The sequence below is a fragment of the Lepidochelys kempii genome, chromosome 9 (genome assembly GCF_965140265.1).
Source record: "Lepidochelys kempii isolate rLepKem1 chromosome 9, rLepKem1.hap2, whole genome shotgun sequence".
NCBI lineage: Eukaryota > Metazoa > Chordata > Testudines > Cheloniidae > Lepidochelys > Lepidochelys kempii.
The window spans coordinates 1,052,815-1,074,455 of NC_133264.1; the positions used below are offsets into that span (position 1 = coordinate 1,052,815).

Here is a 21,641-nt window from a genome sequence, read left to right on the forward strand (position 1 = left end):
CAACTAATGGTTTCTCCGCTTGCTTGCTGTGCACTATCTTCAGCCGCCGCCTCCTCCTCATCTTCCTCGTCCCCAAAATGCGCATCCCTGTTGCGTGATAATCCATTGACGGAGTGAAAGCACGGGTGGGGTAGTGGTGGCTGCACTCCCTAGAATGGCATGCAGCTCATCACAGAAGTGGCATGTCTGGGGCTCTGACCCTGAGTGGCTGTTTGCCTCTTTTTTTTGGTAGGCTTGCCTGAGCTCAAGTTTCACATGGCACTGCTGCGGGTCCCTGTTATAGCCTCTGTCCTTCATGTTCTTGGAGATTTTTTTCAAATGCTTGGGCATTTCGTCTTTTGGAACGGAGTTCTGATAGCACAAATTCGTCTCCCCATACAGCGATCAGATCCAGTACCTCCCATTCGGTCCATGCTGGAGCTCTTTTGCGATTCTGAGACTGCGTGGTCACCTGTGCTGATGAGATCTGCACTCACCCGCAGGTCACTATGCTGGCCAAACAGGAAATAAGATTCAAAAGTTCGCAGGCCTTTTCCTGTCTACCTGGCCAGTGCATCTGAGTTGAGAGCGCTGTCCAGAGCGGTCACAATCAAGCACTCTGGGATAGCTTCCAGAGGCCAATAACGTCGAATTGCGACCACACTACCCCAATTTCAACCCGGCAAGGTCGATTTCAGCGCTAATCCCCTCGTCGGGAGAGGAGTACAGAAATCTGTTTTAAGAGCCCTTTAAGTTGAAGTAAATGGCTTCGTCATGTGGACGGGTGCAGGGTTAAATTGATTGAACGCTGCTAAACTCGACTTAAACTCGTAGTGTAGACCAGGGCAGTCTCCTTCAGCCAAGATGAGGAGCCAGATGCTGCCATGTCTATAAATCAGGAGTGGATTCCTTCACTGCTGTTGCTGAAGCACGTGCACATTTTGGCCCTTTGCTCCTGAAGGGAGAATGATCCCTCTCGTCCACCTAAAACAGAACTGCTGTTGGAAAAATAAGAGTTACTTCCTGGCCCTAAAATAGGGATGAAACAACCTTGTGTTTTCCCAGCTTCTGCTAACTACTCAAACTATTTCAGGTTTTACTAAAATATCTCAAGTTTGTTGGCTTTTTTTTTCTAATGGTGATTCAGTTTCAAAACCAAAGATACCTTTCTGTGATGCTGGCACTGTATGAGGGGAATAGATGATTCCCCTCTCAAAAGCTGGATTTGCACAATGGATATCCTAAATACTGGGTATGCTGTATTTATTTTTCATTAAGATTTCCTCTCCAGTCATCTCTGTTTTTGTCGCGCTCTTTGTATTTGATGTTCATTCAACCTGCCCCATTTTCCACCCTATTTTTCATTGAATTTTTTTCTCTGCTCCTTTTTTGACAGTATCACTTAAGCAAAATACAAACCCAACTTTTGAACATTGAGTGCCTTCAGAGTCTGGCAAAATGAGTTTAACCATCTTTTCTATAGACTTTAATGAAGAACTTATAACCAATCACTAATTTTGGCTATTGCAAGGCTCTAGAACTGCAGTTGCTAAAGAATAGGATTATATGCAATAGCCGCAAGAAAATTATCTTATGATAAAAGTGGAAAAAATACATGTCGCATAGCAAGTTTTAAAATCCTATATGTCCAGAATATTGGTGGTGTTTTTCAAGCATTTCTGAGACATTATGGCTCTTATGTAACACTGTCAGATTTAGTAAGACGTACTGCGATGTTGCATAGGCGCTGACTTTTTAAAATTTTTTCCTGGGGGTGCTCTGCTCCACCCCTTCCCCTGAGGCCCTGCCCTTGCACAGCCTCTTCCCACCCCTGCTCCGCCATCACTCCGCCTCTTCTTGCCTCTGCTCCAAACCCTCCCCCGAGACCCCCACTGCTCGTTTTTCTCTGCATGCCCTCAAGCACTGCCTCCAGCCACCCAACAGCTGATCGGCTGCCCCCAGCCGCCCAACAGCCGATGCTGGTGGTGCTGAGCACCCACATTTTTTTTCTGTGGGTGCTTGAGCCCAGAGCACCCACAAAGTCAGCAATTAGGTGTGTGACTTACTAAATTAGTGTTGGTTGCACATGTTAAAGTTGCCTTGGGGTAGCTTTACTAAAGGGGGATCCCTGCTTTCAAAGATATGAAAAAGTAGAAGACCATACTATACATTTCAATTGTTTGTCTGGCTCATTTCCTCTACGTGACCCTCCCCCAGTAAATGGCAAATCTTGAGAAATGAATGAATACCAAAATAGAAAATATAGTTTGAATTAGAAATCTAATGTTGTAGCACTTCAGTTTTGTCTGTGCTGGCTAGTGGAAACATAATTTCTGTTTTTAAATGTAAATAAATTTGCAAATAAATTCAGTCTTTAGCAAATATGTTTATGCTTAAGGAATATAAAATTCTAAATCATGTGAAATGAGTGGGTTTATTTCCTATAGAGCTCTCTGGAAAGAGCTGGAAGTATTTTTTTTTTTTTTCCCCCTCTGATTATTTTTGTGATTCATTAAACTTTTTTCCATTTGTCAGGATAAAAATACATTACAATAATATGACTGCTTTGCCCCTCTTGTTTATATTATGAAATACAAAGACGCTAAAGATGATACTCTGCCAGTTTCTTTTTCAACAACTACTCTGTTGCTGTTATAGAAAATCCCCCCTCTCCCCCCCAAAAACAAAAAAACAAAAAAAAAAAACTCCACCAGTAAACTACCATGGATAGAGCAGTTGGAGGCCTTTAATTGGTTTTGGCTTTCTCTTGCAGTTTGATCTTTGACTCATATGTAAATGATCTGCTGGGAAGAACAAACATTAAAAATACTTAGTCAGTTGTGTACTGCATGTAGTTAGGAAAGTATGAAACTACTGTCTGCACCTACTCTCAAGTCTTAATGTACCATGTAAGGTTGCAAGTCAGTTGAGCTAACATCAGCAGTATTGTCCAGGCCTTAAGAGAAAGTCATGATTTCAGTCAATGTGAATTGAAGCAGGAGCTGCATAATGAGAGAGCACTTGGATCATTCACGCAAGGCTACAAAGAAAGCAACTAATGGATCACGTTTCTTTTTACAAAACAATTGCAATGTCAAACAACTTTGCGAACCTAGAGGAGAATGTGATGACTGCATGGCACTCTTGGTTGGGCAGAAAGAATCCAGGAAATCTACCTTTTTTCCTCAGACGACAAATCACAGAAATCATTAAGGACAGTAAGATGCAAATCTTTAGCAGGTTTCATTATGTTTGGGAGTTGGTAAGTTTGAGCGAAATTAAAACATTTATTAACTTAATTACATTTTGTAAGAAGAACGTTAACTCAGCAAATTTTAGCCCTTTTGAAAAGGTTACAGTATGGAAAAAGAAACCCTGAAAATACTTTGTAAAACACTTATATTTTAAAATGTTTGTATGTTATATATGAATTCTTACATTATACTAAAATGGTACTATAATATTTATATTGAGTGTGCATTTTTATATGAAATCTTTTTAATATTTAGCATCTTCTGAATTGGGGACCAGGTATCAGAGTATTAAGGTTTATGAAGTGTTGAGGACTAAAGAAAAGTATGCATGTCTGAATTCTGGGTTTTATGAGCATCGGGTTATAACTGCTTTGTTTGTGTTTTTTAACATATACGCCCATACAATAGCTCGTTACTGCTAAAATTCAAAGAGTAGTTTTCACTTTTATAGTGAGTGCCTACTATCAGATTCTGAATTATTAACCAATATTCTGATCATGATATAGTTACCTATTAAAATAAATTGGGAATAGCTGAGAATATTCTGTGTGTAAGCTCTTCGGCCATTTTATTGAATAATGTACTGTCCTGGGCCCAGGCACCTGCTGTCTTTATTGCCTGCATCCATTCATAAAAGGCCTAAATTAACAGTTGTAACCGTGCCCTTCTGGGTTACCACTTTCTTCCAATCACAGGGGCAGAGCAATGTTCCCTTTGGGATCTTTTTAGAATCCTATTAGTAGGGTATGAGGCTCATCAGTGGGAGCAGATTATGCTGTCTTTGCTGCTGCCTCCTTTTCCTTCTACCCTAGGTCTGGTCATGACACAGTTTTTGTGTCCATTCAACTATTTCAGTTAAGGGCAAGAACCCACCCCACCCCCGTGCACGCGCACACAGACACACACACCAAAATAGCTAAATCAGTACAACCCGTAGTGAGGACACAGGTATACCAGCATAAAGATGCCTTATGGAAGTAAAGCTTCTTCCTCCACATTTCCATGAATAAGCTATGCTTCAACAAGCATCTTTATACCGATATAACTGTCTCCATACTAGAAGGTTGTATTGCTCTAACGACACTCATATCTGATATAGTTATAAGCAATACAGAAAGTGTTGGTAGATGAGCCCCTATGGAGCAAAGCTCAAATCAGAGAATTAAATGGGCGTCCCTCATTAATTTAGCTACTGCTAAAAATTAGTATAGTCTGGCCACCTTGCTCTTTGTGAAAAGTCTCTGTGCAAGTTTGTCATTCTCACCCTCAGCAATGAACTGCCCCCAATGTGATGAAGGACTGGTTAAACTTAGGGTTTGTCTACATAGCCCTGCTCTGTAGGGTAGATTCAAATCCCAGCTTGCCATGAGCTAAATGTTATAGTAGAAAAGCCCTCAATTTATTTCAATTCGTTTACAACGTGAATTAAGATAATACTGAATTCAGGTCACTTTAAATCTGAATAAGCATGACCACGCAGTGGTTTCATGCAGTTTAAACTACTCTGAAAGTGAATTCAGTTTGTTTCCTGAGTTTGCCCATGTAACCAAGTTCTAAATGTATTTCTTGTCCTTTGGGCCATGACCTAAGGTTTCACAGTGTATATATGTATATAATGTCACTCTGTGTGCATGTAAATCCATGGCAGACTTCAGCCTGTTACATGCAATGAAGATCTAGAATTTCTTAGGAAGATTTGAACTCTCCACCCAAGAACAGGTCTGTGCACCTCCAGGAATATGAAAACCAGCAACAATGACGATGTATTCTACTTATAGATCAGCACCTCCTTCATAGAAGTAAATCTGTCAGCCTCCCTGAAGAATGTACTAGCTGACCCAGTCCTGAAAAAAGCCAATATAAGATGGAGACAATCTTTCTATCGTCCTGTCTCTAGCATCATTCTGCAGTAAAATCATTGAGAAAATAGTGACAGCCAAGCTCCAGCCTTGTATGATCTCTGCAGCCATGCTGGATGCTTTGCAATCAGGCCCCAGACAAGGACACAGCATAAAGCAAGGGTGGCCAGACTTATTGTTCCTCACATACAATAATCTTCAGAAATTTGAGAGCCCCAAGATGTATGCAACCTGCCCCGTGGGGCGGAGCCTATTGGGGCTTGGGACTTCATCCCTGTGGGGCAGCGCATGCCGTAGCTTTGGGCTTCCACCCCGTTGTGTGGTGCCTTGCTGGGGGGCACACCTGGCTGAAGACCTGACCCACACCATTTACCTCCCATCCCTGCAGGGCAGAAGTCCCTAGCCTCACCACCTTGATGCAGGGCAGAGGCCCCAAGCTCCCTCCCCTAGACTGGTAGCTGGAGAATGGTGGGGGAGTGCAGAGGGCTCTGCGAGCCATGCTTTAACTGTAAAAGAGCTGTATGTGGCTCATGAGCTGCGGTTTGGCCACACCTGGCATACAGCCAGCACTAATGGAGTTAAGAGAGCCTTCTTATGGCAATGGATGGAGACTACATCTCAGTGTTTCCACACTTAACCTCTCCTCTGACTTTTGACACAGCTGCCCTGTTTAGATGTGTCAGGAGACGGTGGTGTAGATATACAATGGCTTCAATCGTTTCTCTCCAACCAGATGCAGAGAGAATGGACAACTGCTTCTCTTCCTTTCCCACACCCCCTAACCCTCACTTAAGGACCTATCCTAGTCTCCCTCTTTAGTAACCATGCAAGACCATTTAGAGAGTGGTGAGGCCAATAAAAGGTTGATGAAACTCAGCTATCTTTCCTTTTCCAAAAAGTCAACTAACGTCTGCATAAGGATGCTGCAGGTCTACAAGTGACTGACTCCTGGAAGAAGAGCAGCTACCTCATATCAAAGCAAGCAAGACTCAAGGGAGGCTGGTCAGAAGAGGGGGAAAATCTTTGAAGGAGTGGTTGGGTATTGTGTTCCCTTTCAAATGAAGGTGCATTTTGTGTCATTGCAGAAATTGTTTTGGGATCGTGCTTATTATTCCAAAATCCATTGGCTGTATATTTATTGACAGCAGTGCCCATGTTTTTTTCGTTGGACCCTGTGATGTATTTATTTTATGCTCTGGATGTTCAACTTCCATTAGGTTTGTGTTTGTCGGCAAGGTTGAGGAGAAGTCCTATCAGACTTTTAGCCAGATATGGTCTTCCTTTGCTCACTGTTTTCTCCACCTCATACATTTATTGAATAATATCTGTTGATACATAGTTGTGAGTTCAGTCATGATTCCAAAGGGCAGTTTAGGATATGAATTTCACAGCCATCTACTGTATTTGGATGCCTATTTACTATTCATTTGATTGGGAATAGTGTTCATATCCCTTAGACATCTTTGAAAATCTCACCCTATTAATAAAATATCAGATGTAAAATTCAGATGTAATCAAAGCAGAGAGATAATAAAAGAAATAGGATCATGGGATGGGGGACTCTGTACAAAACACAAATATACAGTGTTGAGCGTAGGGTGACCAGACGTCCCGATAAAATCGGGACTGTCCCGATTTTTAGTTCTTTGTCCCGCCTCCCGACTGATGCATGGTCGGGACACCATTTGTCCCGATATTGCGGCTTTGGCCGTTCTGGTGGTTGGTTTGGGGTTTTTTGTTTTTTTTTTTTGCTTCGGCAACTCCGACCGCTTTTTTAATGTTACTTTTGTTTTTTTGTTTCCCCCGTGTGTCCCAATATTTTGTCCGTTTCATCTGGTCACCCTAGTTGAGTGTGTTGCTGTGAAATATAACGTTCCAGTAAAGACATGGTGATTACCACAATTTCTGCTTAATTGCAACTTTCTGAAAATATACTCTTAGTTCAGGTATTGTTACTCAGTCACTCTTTTGTATCTAGACAGTTGGATGCTCTGCTTTTAATGAAATTACAGAAGTTTTCATATTTCCTTTCAGTTTGATTTCAGTTTCTTGGCTTTTCTGCCACTTGCCCACTGCTGATGTGCAGTTTACTGAGCTGTAGAATGCTGCTCTTTTTCACAAGTATCTGTAAATATGGCTGGTAAAACTCCCCATGTCTTGTTATGTAATGCAATTATGACGGGTATAGATTTTGTGAAATAAAATGGACTCTAGTGCCTTAATCTTCCCTGAAAATTCACCTTCTTAATGTTCGCAAAAAGAAAAGGAGTACTTGTGGCACCTTAGAGACTAATAATACTCAAATAAATTGGTCAGTCTCTAAGGTGCCACAAGTCCTCCTTTTCTTTTTGCGAATACAGACTAACCCGGCTGCTCCTCTGAAACCTTCTTAATGTTGTGTGTGGGCCTAATAGCTGCAGAATAATCACTAGGAATTGCAGGCATGATGCTATTGCCAAATATCTGCACAGTTTAAAATTAATGTTTTTGAGCTGCATTTGAAATTTTTTTTTTTTTAAATACCAGGATTTCTCCAGTGATGATACTAAGCTAGAATACAATGTAGATGCAGCCAATGGCATTGTTATGGAAGGGTATCTCTTTAAGCGAGCCAGCAATGCCTTCAAGACTTGGAACAGGTAAGACTTCAAAAACTCTCCTTGTTATGGTTTGTAACCATGCTGATTATTAGGCTAAATTCTGGGCTGATTTATAACCCTGGAAAACCCATTAATTCCACAAAGTTGCCTGAGGCATAAATTGATGCACCATTTGGCCAGTTATATTTACTGCAGTGACTGTACAGAATTCAAGGAAATTTCTTCTTTTGTTTTGTTTTCTTGCTTGTTTGCAAGCACAAGGCCTGATCTTTGCAAGTTCTCTTCTCAGAGCTTCTATTGAAATCCATAGATGCCACAGGTGCTGGCTTCTAATTTTCCCCGGAGGTGCTCAAACCCTGCTCCACCCCTGGCCCCACTTCCACTCCACCCCTCCCCCGCTGCCCCATCCCTGCTCCTCCCCCTCCCTACTAACACCTCTTGCACACTGTTCCCTGGCCTGCAGGAGGTGCTGGGAGGGAGGGGGAGGAGTTGATTGGTAGGGCTGCTGGTGGGCGGGACTGGGGGGAGAAGGAGGGGAGCTTGGCTGCCGGTGGGTGCTAAGCACCTGCTAATTTTTCTCCATTGGTGCGCCTGCTGGCTTGCTGGATTGGGCCCATGGGTTGTGACTTCACACAAACTTTGCCTTGCTCTTTGGGTGGAGCATGAAACTCGTGATTGTGTGCACAATGTCATTTGGTCACAGCGTTGCACTAGAACAAATGTTCAGTTGATTATCAGAGTCACTGTTTCACAAGCTAGAATGCCCCATCCTGTAAGTATGGCCTACATTCTTTGTTCCTAGATGCATATATTTACAATTAGTCATATTAAAATGCATATTGTTTGCTTGCTCCCAGCTTACCAAATTATCCAGATAGCTGTGTATCAGTGACCTGTCCTCTGCATTATTTACCACTCCCCTAATTTTTGTCATCTACAAACTTTATCAGTGCTGGTTTGGTCTTCCAAGTCATTAATAAAAATGTTAAATAGCATTCAACCAATAACAAATCTCTGCGGATCCCACTGGAAACACACCTGTTCGATGATGATTCTGTGTTTATAACTACATTTTAAGACTTGTCAGTTATTAAATGGGTTTAAAATTGGCTGTGGGCCATGTTAATTTTATATCTTCTAGTTTTTTAATCAAAATGTTGTGGAGTACTAAGTCAAATGCCTCCCACAAGTCTAAGTATATTACGTCAACGCTATTACCTTTAACAACCGAACTTGTAATGCCATCTTTAAAAACATCAGGTTAGTGTGACAGGATCTATTTTCCAAAAAGTCATGCTGGCTGGCATTAATTCTATTGCCCTACTTTAATTCTTGATTAATCATGTTCTATATCAGCCATGCTGTCATTTTGCCTGCTATCAATTGTCAGACAGGCAGGCTTATAATTTCTTGGGTCATTCTGTTAACTCTTTAAATATTGGCACCACATTAGCTTTCTTCTGGAACTTTCCCAGTGTTCCAAGACTTATTGATGGTCCAGCAAGCACCTCAGCGAGCTCCTTTAAAATGATTGGATGCAGGTTATCCAGTCTTCCTGATTTTAAAAATGTCTAACTTTAGCTGCTATTTAACATGTTCCTGAGCTGCTAGTGGAATGGAAAGTGTTTTATCATATGATATGATTACATCAAATGTTTTTCCCCAAATACAGAACAGAAATATTTATAGAATGCTTATGCATTTTGTGCATTATTATTGATAATTGTACCATTGGCACCTAGAAATGGACCAGTACGCTTATTAGGATTCTTTGTTCCTAATATATACTTTAACATCTCCTTTACTGTCCTTAGCACCACTGACTGGATTTTTCCTTGTGTCCCTCAGCTTTCCTTATCAGTTTTCTGTAATTCCTAACTTTGGATTTGTATTCATTATTATCAACTTCCCCTTTCTTCCATTTGTTGTAAATATATTTTTCTTTATTTTTATTTACAAGTACATTTCTAACTTTAGTTCATTGCTTTCTTAGGCATAAATGCAGTAACTTCCTATCTGTTTCTGAAGCCTAAAATGAGAGGTGATCAAATGCATTGTTTACATATAGAAACTGGACATCTCACTGAAATGTAATTAGAAATATGAAAGGTAAAGGTGACATAAGAACCAGTTTTACACACTTATTACAGTGACATCACACTTTATCACAATGAGATGCATTCTGTCAAGAAAAAAAGATAACATTTTTCTCTTGCTCTCCTATTTTCTGGTGTGTGGTTACTTCAATTCCCAAACTGGCCAGCTTCTCTCCATGTATTGTGCAATCCTCTGGGCAAAAGATTTGCTTTTGGTTTGTGTTCATATTCCTGAGATTCCAGAAATAGCCAGGAATCAGATGCTATAGTCCAGAGCGCTCTCTTATTGGCTATACAATTAACATTACTGCCAGGAGTTCAGACTGGTTTTCAGTGTGGCGCTTTTTTTTAAGATTAGTACTGATGCTGCAGTGCAATTCTTCATTTATTTTTCTCTTTTTTTAAAAAAAAAAAAGAATATTTTTTACTACAGAAGCAGAGACTTCAGTGTTAATTTAATTAAAAAGGTCTGTCTGGTGTTATGACAGTAATGCCAGTAAGTGGTGAAGATGTTAGAAACTTCTGTGGATTCTGATGGCTGAGGCTCATAGTTAAGATTTAAAGTTTACAGTGTATTAAAGGAAAACTGCATTAGAATGTCTCCAGTCACTTGACCGCATATAACACGACTATAGTGCTGTTTATTTCTTTAAAATGTCCTGTATATAAAAATGTAAAATGAAGCAGAAAGCATTTAGGAATTCTGATGCCTTTATACATCTGAAAAAGTTGAGAACTGCAAGACCCAGGGAAGCGCAGGAAACTTCCACAGTGTTTTTTTTTTTTTTTTAAAAAAAGATTTCTGCACACATGAAATGGGGGGAAAAACAACAAAAAGCCTTAGGAAAAAATATAGAATTTGCCTAGAAAGTGCTGTTGAAATGTACTTTCCTGAGTCTCCTTCTACAGTGCTGATCTTCTTTCTTGCTAAGTGCAGGCTGCATTTCCAGTTGAAATTATTTTAAAAAGGGTAACTGCCAGTTCCACCCAGTTTCTGTCAATTAGCACTTTGACATCTCTTCAGTATTTTAAAATAGTTCTTTGTAACTCATTTTCTAAAAATACATTGTAGTAAAAATCATGGCACGTTTTACAAAAACATTTTGATCTTAACTTTCCAAGATGTTTTACGTTAGACTGTCTTTTTAAAACTGCCATTGTGTTTCCGTAACTATCAAATGGATGCTGCCCTAATTAAATAAGTTTATATTACCTTTGATGAAGACATCATATGAAAATGTAAGAAAAAGGAAGTTGACAGCTTTTGGGATTCTTTGGGGGGAAATTATCTGTTTACAGGCAACCCCGCCCCTTTTCCCAATAAAAATACTATTGTAAGTTTTCATTGGGTGTGGAACAGATCAGTGCAGTGCTAGCTGACAAATACTGTTGATGGTGCATGTCTTGGTATATAAGATTCATAAATAAACTTGTGGATGGATTACTAGGCAAATATGGAAACTCTACACAATGTGACATTGTTGTCATGTAACTTTATCAATCAAGACAAAACAATTGGGTGATATTCTCTGAACATTATTTGTGATATTGAGTGTTCTTCCCTTTATTTTCATTTTGTGTAATTGTATGCTCTGCAAGTGTGTGTGTGTTTGAGGGGGATGAGGGTGGTACCCAGTGCTCCTTCTTTTTAAAGTATTAGGAGCTAAACATTTTGAAATCTTGTATACTACTTACTGTGGGTATTCATATACGTGATGATGGACTTCAGTGGCGATGGGAGCTGAAATGTAGTAATTGGACAATGGAAAGCTTGCAAAGAGGGGTGTGCAGATTTCTGCTGGAGTTATCGATATATGTACTAAAAGATACACACACATGTCACCTCAGTGGTTCAGGAAGTGAAACCACACTCTGTTCTTAGTGTGATGCATTCTATGGAAAATTACTTGGGTTCCTGGAAATTCAGTATTTTACAAAAATTCCTTCACTCTATCAGTGGTGTGAATGTGGTGGGTGGAAACAAACCCCTTAGGAAATACAGTAGTACTCTCTGTGTATTCTGTGCAGTTTGTCAGGTTGTGGGCACTGTAAGCCTTATCTTTGATTTGTGCTGGGTTTTCATATCATGCTAATTCTTCATTTATTTTGCTCATTTTGCATTTTCATTCCTGTCCCTCCTTTCCCTTATGTTTTAATCCTACCCAATTTTTTCACATGACAGGAAAAAGCCAGATCACATCAGGTACCAACCAGCTTTTTATACTTTCCCAATGTTCTTTGGCACGTAAAAGCTCATCATTAACCCTGCATTTCATTTTGATTACTTGCAATGGATATAAAGTGTCTGTTTATGAAAACAGAAGGATTTTGCATGGATTGACAGCACATGTGCTGTTCAACACCTTTTAAGTTGATAAGAAGGTTTGATGCATTTATAGTCAGAGGAGCTTAAAACACCCCTGCTTCCCCAACTTAGTCTCCACTGTCAGACTTTTCCAGAATATACGTTAAAAGTGCTGTCTTGCTCCCATTTAAAAGTCAATGGGCATTTTGCTACTGACTTCAGTGGGAGCAGGATTGGGTCTTCAAGTGTTTCTCTTTTGATCATTCTATTTAATTCTCTGAGCCTAGATGATTCGGTCAGCTGCATGCCTGTCAAACAATAAACAAAATGACTCCCTCTTGAAAGTTGTTAAAGCTGATTTAAGTTTTATGTAAAGACACGAATGTCATTTTTAAAATTTTCTTTTCTCATTGCTCTTTTTTCTCTCTCGTATTTTCAGACAGCTTAAGAACTACTCTCCACTGATTTTTGTTCTTTTCTAACTGACAAGTGTTGATTTTATTTTTCCTTTCTTTTGGATAAAGAAGTGAAATTAGCCGTTTTATTTAACGGCAACTTTGAATGATATAGAAGAATTTAATGTCAAAATATCTGCCTTGTGGAGCAGCATCGTTTTAGTTATGTGCTACTAGCGAGCCAGCAGGAACAAAACTAATTTTTTTTAGGCCCCCACAAACTGTCTCTTCCCCCCGTGTTTTGAGGTAATAGAGTGATGTATTTAAAACACATGGTTGATAAAGCTCAGCACTTACAACACAGCTAGTCTCCAAATCATTTACAGTCAATCCCAGGAACGCACTAGGGACGTTGCATCCAAATAATGTAGGAACAGAGGCACAAGGTGCGAGTCTGATTTGTCTTTGGACCATGCCCTTCTGTGTGGATTAGAAACCAGAGAACTTCCCTCATCGGATCTAACCCTTTTAAGATAGACTAAAATTTGGGCCAAAAAAAATCTCGATTATCTTTAATAATGAAATCACTGTGGTGCTACTAGTGACCTTAATGCACTGTATTTTGTAGTTGTCACTTTTCAAAAAATGCTATAATGCTAATGCGCAGTCACTCACCCATTTGGCATAGACCTGTGGCTAAAGTAAAGCCAGAAACTAACAGGTATTCATTATGGCATATACTGTACCAAATAAAGGGTTACATTTTCAGTGAAATTTTTTCCCCATCTCTAAAAATTTAAATCATTGGGCTTCTTTACCTTGACTTTTTGTAAAAGGTAGATAGAGCAGTGTGAAAACCTCCAAGAGAAGACTTCAGAAGTGTTGTCATACTGTACATTTATACTGTCAGATATACCATGGTTGCCAGATTGGAGTTTATTCACTGTGGAGATTCACTAAATGTTAACTGTACAAGTGGAGTGTGTTGCATTCATAAAACTCACCACACTTAACAGTGATTATTAGAGATTTGCTCCATTGCATGTTATCTCTTGTGGCAGGGCTGCACTTTGCTTTGTAGGGGTTGCTTTTCATGTATCTAACTGGTTGTCTGTACAAAAGCAAAGAATAAGTGGGAGTTTATCTTCCTTTTTCAGCCTGCTTTGTAGCTGAATTATCCATTTCTTTACTTAAAAATCTACATAATGATTGGGTTACATCCTCGATTAATACATTCCTTTTAGATGGTAAAGGTGATACCTTTTTAAATTTCAGTGACTGAAATATACTGTAGTTAATAACTTGAAAAAATCCTTTCCATATTTCATCTAAGTATTTCAGTCATTTAGAATTAACCTTTATAATTTTCTAAATGGAGATCTTGCTTTTTGAAACTAAATATATTCCTACAACATTTGGAAATATAATTGTTAAAAGGTAGAAATCTCAGCTTTCTACAGGCTAAGTACTAACTGTTTTACAATAACAAATTCCTGGCATGAGTCTAATTCTTTTTATACCTTATTTCCTGCTTTGTTCTTCCTTAAGTATTTTTTGTGTTTGTGGTGGTTGAATGAATAGGGGTGTTTTGTTACTATTTGTAGTGAAGTAGAGTTCAGTATTAAACAATTTCATGGATATGTGACTAAATGTTTTGATGGGTACTTTACATAACATTGTTCTTCGTCTTAACAGGCAGCCAAAAATAAGTGACATACTGTATGAGTGTGTTTGTGATAGCCACTTTGATAAAGGTTTATTTTAATACAAGCCTGTGTTTTATATCTTATATTAAACAAATATGCCCAACTTTGACTGTAGTGCTGAATTGCTTTTGTTTTGTTTTTTAGTTTTTTCTGTACTCTTTAGCCAGTTACAGTGATTCCAATTTTGTGTTGCATCCCAAGGAAATAGAGTGGCAGTTAATCAGTTATATTTGTCATGTTTCGTGTATGGTAGCCTGATGATGAATCAGATGTTCTGGACCAGGGTCCTATATGCAGAGTCTTTTCCAGAGTAGTAGCAGTATTTCCAACCCCAAGCATTCAAAAACCATGAGTCAGGGCCCCAAAAATAAGATTGGCAATTTTGGGAGTCTTTTTATTTGCCTTCTGGTATTTGAGCCTGCAGGGTGAATTTGCTTCATGTTTTCAAGCTTATCTCTCCAAAAGCAGGGGCTAGGAACTAGCTTAAAAAAAAAAAAAAAAAAAAAAAAAGGTTGATTCTCATGCAGTCTCTTAGAATCATAGAATATCAGGGTTGGAAGGGACCTCAGGAGGTCATCTAGTCCCACCCCCTGCTCAAAGCAGGACCAATCCCCAATTTTTGCCCCAGATCCCTAAATGGCCCCCTCAAGGATTGAACTCACAACCCTGGGTTTAGAAGGCCAATACTCAAACTATTGAGCTATCCCTCCCCCTCGATTCTAGCATCTAGGGCTTTAAGAAACACCAAATACTAGAAAACTTGCAATAAATCGCAAGAGGTGGCACACTGCAATAGTTTCAGCAACTTCATAAGTTATTTCTAAAACCTCTCTCTCTCAAAAAATATTTGAGTGAGGAATTCATATATTCTAAGGCTGGAAGTGACTGCGGTTATCACCTAGTCCAACCTCCTGCATAACAGTTCATGGAACTTCCCCGAAATAATTCCCTGTTTGAACTAAAGCAGTTATTAAAATCACATCAAAACTTGATTTTAAATTTGCCAATAATGGAAAGTCCATCACAACCCTTGGTATATTGTTCAGTGCTTAATTACCTCACTGCCTTGATTTCAGTCTGAATGTCTAACCTCTCAGCTTCCAGCCACTCCCTAGTTTAAGTGTTGTTGGTAAACAAGCTAAAATAGTTTGATAAATAACCATTTAAAACATTTCGCTTGTCATAAAAATATAGATGTGACCATACATTGGAATATGTAACTTTTGGAATGAATAGCTTCTCTAACATAGTGATAATGTGCATGCACTTGTGTATGATTTAACTAACGTGAATCTTGCTTAATTTCTTTTCTTTTGTCTTGATGAAAGCCCATCCTTGTGCAAATTTGTCAACACTTACTGAGACATAACTTTTGTGAACTATTTTATTCAGTGTGATTCCATAGATATGTTTGTCTGTTACAACCAGTAAGCACTGTGAAATCAGTTAAATGTTTGGATGTCTTCTTATTTATATAGACGCTGGTTTTCGATACAGAATAATCAGCTTGTTTACCAGAAAAAATTTAAGGTAGGTACTGTACTTCCAATACCCAAGAATGTTGTTGTTGGGAATTAGGGTGGTCTGTTGATTAGAGCAGAGGGATGAAAGTTGAGAGATGCTGCCACTCATTTGCAACATGACCTTGAGCAACCCACTTAATTTCTCTGTCTCAATTTTCTCGCCTATAAAATGGGGCAATATCAACTTTGTAAATCTCTGAGATCCCTGAATGATAGGTGATTTGTAAGTGCTCATTGTTATCATTGGGGTTCCTGATAATGATTCCACAGGTTGGGCTGCATTCCAAAATGAGCATAAACTCCTGTTTTTCTCTCAAAGTAGGCTGCTGGTTGCTGTTAAATTTCATATAGGATTAGTTTTTATGCCCTTTGAATTTTCTGTGCAGTTTTTGTCTCGCTTTCATTCAGAAATTTGTAATAGGAAGACTTTTAATTTGGGCTTTAGTTAAAACTGCCAGTGACAAATTTAGCTTTTCATTGTTGGCTGATGCCACTTTTAAAAACATTGTCTGTTTTCATAGAACTTGGGAGAGCTGTGGTACATGGGCAAATCTGGTGCAATAGGTAGCTTGTTTTTTAAGTAATATTCTTCCTATAATTGAAAATTTTTGTGTGCACACACAAACCTGATTGGGGCGAGGAACGTGCAGTCCTGTTTGATTGATTGGGAGGTGCAGGTGGGCAGATCCACATAAAAATTTCTCTGTTAAGAGTTACACTTTGGTCAGATTTTATCCTACAAGAGAAGGTATGTGGAGCTGCTGCTGGACACAGTATTCTATGATGCTTCAACAACAGCTATATTTCTACCCCTACTGGTCTGCTCCCTGCCTACTTATCCACCTCCCACCCCTAATTAAAAAAATTATAGGAAATGAATACATGGAAAGCTTTGTTGTGAAGCACTTGGGGGTTGCTACACACAAGATGCCTGACCCAACCCACAAAAGCAAGGCTATGAAAAATTAAGCTACTTTATATACATATCCTCTTTTCTTCTACCCACAAGCACACACCTTACATTATCACAGCTACCAAATACCACAGATCGCTCAGAGCATCCTTAACTCTGCCCCACCTGCAGCCCAGGGAGGCCAACCTTCTTCATTCCCTTCAGCAAATATGCCTGTACCAAATTATCCGTTTCCCCATACAACTAACTTCTGCACCAAACCGCCCACAGTTACTAGTGTTGGGGGAGAAGAGTCTAATAAAGGATTGTGTGCAGAAGGGCAGAAGTGGGGTGGGGGTGGCAGAGTTAGTTAGAAATTGCCATAGTAGATCAAAACTGAGGTCCATCTAGTCCAGTGTCTTGTGGCCAGCAGCTGGGTGTGGTGTGTGGTCTGTTGTGTAAGGTGGCTCTGGTAATGGTTGGATTACCTGTGGGTGGACTGGAAGAATGAATGTACTGATTAGGTGATTTAACTTTTTTTTTTCTTTTTTCCATTTGGGGGTTTGTCAGGTCTGGGAGTGTGTGTCAATCCTAACAGCTTCGTGATAATGTTTTGTGAGCAGTATTATTATTATTCTACCATGATCACACTGTAGACACCATAACAAATATTATACTTCAACAAAATCCTTAAACTAGCATCAGTTTTTGTGTTTTTATGGACCCAAATTTTAAAGCACCTTCAACTTAGCGTCTGATTTTGCACTTGCAGTGAAATGTGGGCACATTTAATTGTGACCCCTCTGTCTGATTTGCAAGCTAATTATTTTCTTCTCAGAAAGAACAGTGGTACTCAGTTGAGCCACTGTGCTGTTTAAATATCAGCTGTCAATCACACCGTCAATTTTTATAGGAAAGGAGGGGGTTCTCCCAAGTCTGTATTACATTTTCATACACATTAATGTTTAACTTCTACTATGGATATTACATGCAGTCTGTTTTGATGAAATGGAAAAATTGGAAAGCAGTTGGGACTAGCAGTGGCTTCAGTAAGTTTCTCCCCTCACCATAAACTTGACTTGTTTTGTTCATTTTACCTTTTCTAGGATAATCCCACAGTAGTCGTTGAAGACTTGCGGCTTTGCACAGTTAAGCATTGCGAAGACATAGAAAGACGTTTCTGCTTCGAGGTGGTCTCTCCAACAAAGTAAGGGGTAATTTTTTTTAAAGTTCATATATAACACAAGTTTTACATACCCATTTCAGACTTGGAATTTAAGAAGGCCATGTAGGGTTCTGGACTAGAGGACCTCTTGAAGTCTCTTCCAATCCTATGATTCTGTGTTTTGGGAGTGGTCACAATGGGAAAAGAATCTCAACCACTTTGTTTTCTAAATTCTGGGACCTGGAGCATGTGATATTCTGGGCAGCCGTAGTGACTATTCAGTCTGCTTTTTGCACTTGTAATAAATATGCATTCTGGTGCTCGTTATACAGTAGTACAGTTGGTAGGCAGATTGCTGCTATATGGATCAGTTGCAGGCAGTACTGTCAGGCTGCTTCTTAATAGTACAAAAAATGGCTTCCAATCACGTCTGATAATTTCTAAATTCAGGAATAAAGCACAACCTAATAAAAGGAAAATATTGAATTTTTAAAAAGTAAATATTAGCCCAAGCAGCACCAGATAGTATAAAATACTGCCTAGTGTGTTTAGAGAGAAAAGGCAGCTCTGCATGTGCAAAAACTGGACATTCATGTCACGTTAGTGTCCTGTGGTATAAGGCCAGCTGCTCTTGCAGGGCGCTGTGTGTGCGTGTGTGTTCTCTTCATCTTATTATTTGTCTGTTTCCTGCTCTTTCTCCCTCTACCCTATAGCCGAATTCTACCTCTATTTGGCTTTTGCCTATCTACGCTTTCTCAACCCTTCAGTTTGACACTTGATTACTTGTTTTCTCTGAATGTTAGTGGGGGCAGCGGTTTTTCCTCTTTAAATCCCTGAAGTCTCCTGCCTTTGAATTCAGTCCCATATGTTAGACATCAGAACTTTGTGCCTTCTCTAGGACTGATGTCCATGTCCTATTTAGTCAGTCATGCAGGTGAATGGGAGTTGAGGATGCAAAGCAGAAGCTTCAGGATAACTACATGGAAATTTAAACAGCAAATTAAACCCTCCTTTGGATTTCTTAGAGTGTCCTACCAAGGTATCCATCATTTAGATTTGAGTATTTTGAGGCAGGGAACATCTTCATTCTGTGTTTATGAAGGCTCAAGCACATGTCAGCTGTTAACAATAATAGTAACTGTGTGGTATAGTATGTATACAAGGATGTGCTGAAGTTTCTAACATAAAACTTGCTTAAGAGTCTGGGTTTTAATGAGTGAGTCTCTTCTTTGAGCCAATTGGTCAGTTTGCTTGAATCTCAAAGTCTGTCTTATTTCTCATAGAAGCTGCATGCTCCAAGCTGATTCTGAAAAGCTGCGGCAGGCATGGATTAAGGCTGTTCAAACCAGTATAGCTACGGCATACAGAGAGAAGGGGGATGAATCCGAGGCAAGTACATTTACCTTTCAGGATCCAGTAATACAGTAAACCATTTCTGATCCTTTTTTCTTCAAGTGAGAATTGTACACGAAATTTAATTATTTTTGTGAGGTCTCTGATCTGTCTCTACTCAACTTTTCATCTGGTAAGGTTATTTTGACCATTATGTTTTGAATCAATAACTTCTTTGAGTGATTATCTACACAGATTTCACTGTTGGAGTGCATGCAGCCCATGTGCACAGATTGGGTTATTTTGAATGACAGTGTCTGTTGAGGGGCACAGGTGTGGTTCTGCTCCCACTGTAGATGAGAGAATAAGGGGCAAGGTGGCCTCAACCACCTTGCAGAGCACCAGCATGTGTCCCAGCGCCCAGGTAAACAATACCAAAAACTACAGAGATCTTGGTCCTCCTTCAGATACCAGTCCTAGCAACAATTCCAACAGCGTCTCTCAGAACTACTGAGGAAATGTCAGTGGTTCCACTTGCAGTGCTCATCAGTCTCGCCCTCCAGCAGGGACAAACACCAAGGAAGCAGTTTGGAAGGGACACTTGAGAACTCAGCTAAATCATCTGTGGATCCACCCCCTTGGTTTTTGTTTGGCCTCTATTGTTTCAAAGAAGTCTGAGTTAGGATGACCTTGGACTGGTGGGTCCCAGAGGTTGTGAAGAAAGGTTCTCACCCAGTTTCAAACTATTCATCTCGCCCATACCCACCCTCCACCTCCTGTCCCTCTTCAGGAACTCTTCTAATGAGGCACTTCTACAACTAGAAGTCAGCTTCCTACTACAACTGGGAGCTTTAGAGGAAGTTCCTCAAGCATTGAGAGGAAAATGCTTCTACTCCCACTACTTCTTGATCCCAAAGAGGAATGGTGGGTGGAGACCCATCCTAGTTCTGTGATGTCTGAATTCCTTCATTGATGTTTCAAGTTCTGGATGGTCACCTTAACCTCCATCAACCCCCATTGGATCCTATGGACTGGTTTGCAGCTCGTGACCTATAGGATACTTATTTCCACATCTAAATAGTCCTGGAACATAAACAATTCCTGCTGTTCATGGTATGAACATCCTGCTCTCAGTACAGAGCCCTACCCTTTGGTCTGGACAGCCTGAGCCACATTAAAAAAGTCGTTCCCCAATAATAGTTGGATTGGGTTATGGGGAACAGCAGCAACTGTTAATTCAGCTTGCAAATTCTCAATTTCCATGTGCACTTTAGCCAAAGGCTCAAGGATTTTGTGACCCCCCCCTACTAACAAAAGCTCTGCCATCTGTCCTGGCAGTATGTCTTCCTCCTGAACAAGATCTCTCCTGACCACAGAAATTTCTGTGCCAGTATCCTTCCACCCAAGAAGTTCTTTGCCATTTACTCTGACAGCCTTTGTGCTTCCCGCCAGGTTGTGCAGTTGCTATTTTTACAAACCCTGTGTGATAAGTGGCAATTGCCTGAGGTGTCTCTGTGCTCTGGGTAGCAGCATTTCCATGAGCTGCTTGCTGCCTGTTCCCACTCAGCACTGGTCATTTATTCCTCAGGTGCTCAGTGGAATTACAATGATAGCACCTTCTGGGCTCTTCTGTTTTTCAGGAGAGTTGGGATGAGGACTGGAGGAATTACTTGGGGAGCTGAGAGCCTACCCTCCCATTCATCCTCCTTCTTCCCAGGGGTAAAACAGGAACCCTGCTTCCCACCAAACTTAAACCCCTCTGCCTGTGATTTATTTCTAATAGATGCTTGGGATTCAAATTCCTCCACAAAAGTAGCAAGCTCTTCAACAGTTTTTTCACCTTTTTTATCCCATAGACACTGTTTCACCTCATCATTAGACATATTCAGGAACTGTTCCTAGGCAACCAGATCACACATTTCAAGCTTCGAAGAAATACCTTTTCCCCTTACACACTTATCCAGTAAATGTCTCATTTGGTTACGTATGCCACATTACTCATTCCAGCCCCTCTCTTAAGGCTTCTAAATTTTACTGTAAGTTTCATGTGTAATCTGAAACTTAGTTTTTAAAACCAATTCCTTAAATTTACCATAATTTGAAGCATTACTAATTGGCATCTTACTGAATATATCCAGAGCTCTCCCAGACAACTTTGGAACTAAAGTGGTCATCTTTTGATCATCAGCAATCTCATGGAGCACTCAGCCTTTCAAAGGTGATGAAATATTCAGCAATGTCCCCAGTCTCGCTATATGCAGAACACAACCACTCCCATTTGTGGATTTTTGGAGAGGTGGGGCCCCCTGGTATGGGGTTCTGATTCCGCTTCTCTAGCAAGGCCAGTTCATGCTGTCTCACTTTTTCTCTCTCCTCCATGTCTTTGGCTTGCAGTTCCAGTGCAGCTTTTTGCCTAGCTGCTTCTGTCTCCATCTGCAGACTCTGTAATTCCATACGTTTTCTGTGTTCTTTTTCGTTTTTTGCTGCCTGCGATCTGCAGAGCTCCAATTTTGCAACTGTTTCACTATCACTCAT

General features: G+C 40.0%; 1 protein-coding gene across 4 annotated transcripts in view; it reads left to right on the forward strand.

Moving 5' to 3' along the window:
- Positions 1-21,641, forward strand: part of ACAP2 (ArfGAP with coiled-coil, ankyrin repeat and PH domains 2) — a 121,164-nt gene that overhangs the window by 65,173 nt on the left and 34,350 nt on the right. For 3 of the 4 annotated variants that reach the window (XM_073358980.1, XM_073358983.1, XM_073358984.1), the window contains 5 exons: positions 7,619-7,731; positions 11,971-11,991; positions 15,673-15,724; positions 17,716-17,816; positions 19,058-19,163. In XM_073358980.1, the coding sequence (XP_073215081.1) occupies positions 7,619-7,731; positions 11,971-11,991; positions 15,673-15,724; positions 17,716-17,816; positions 19,058-19,163 (393 nt within the window). The remainder of the gene's footprint in view (positions 1-7,618; positions 7,732-11,970; positions 11,992-15,672; positions 15,725-17,715; positions 17,817-19,057; positions 19,164-21,641) is intronic. The other variant, XM_073358981.1, reaches the window with a different exon arrangement.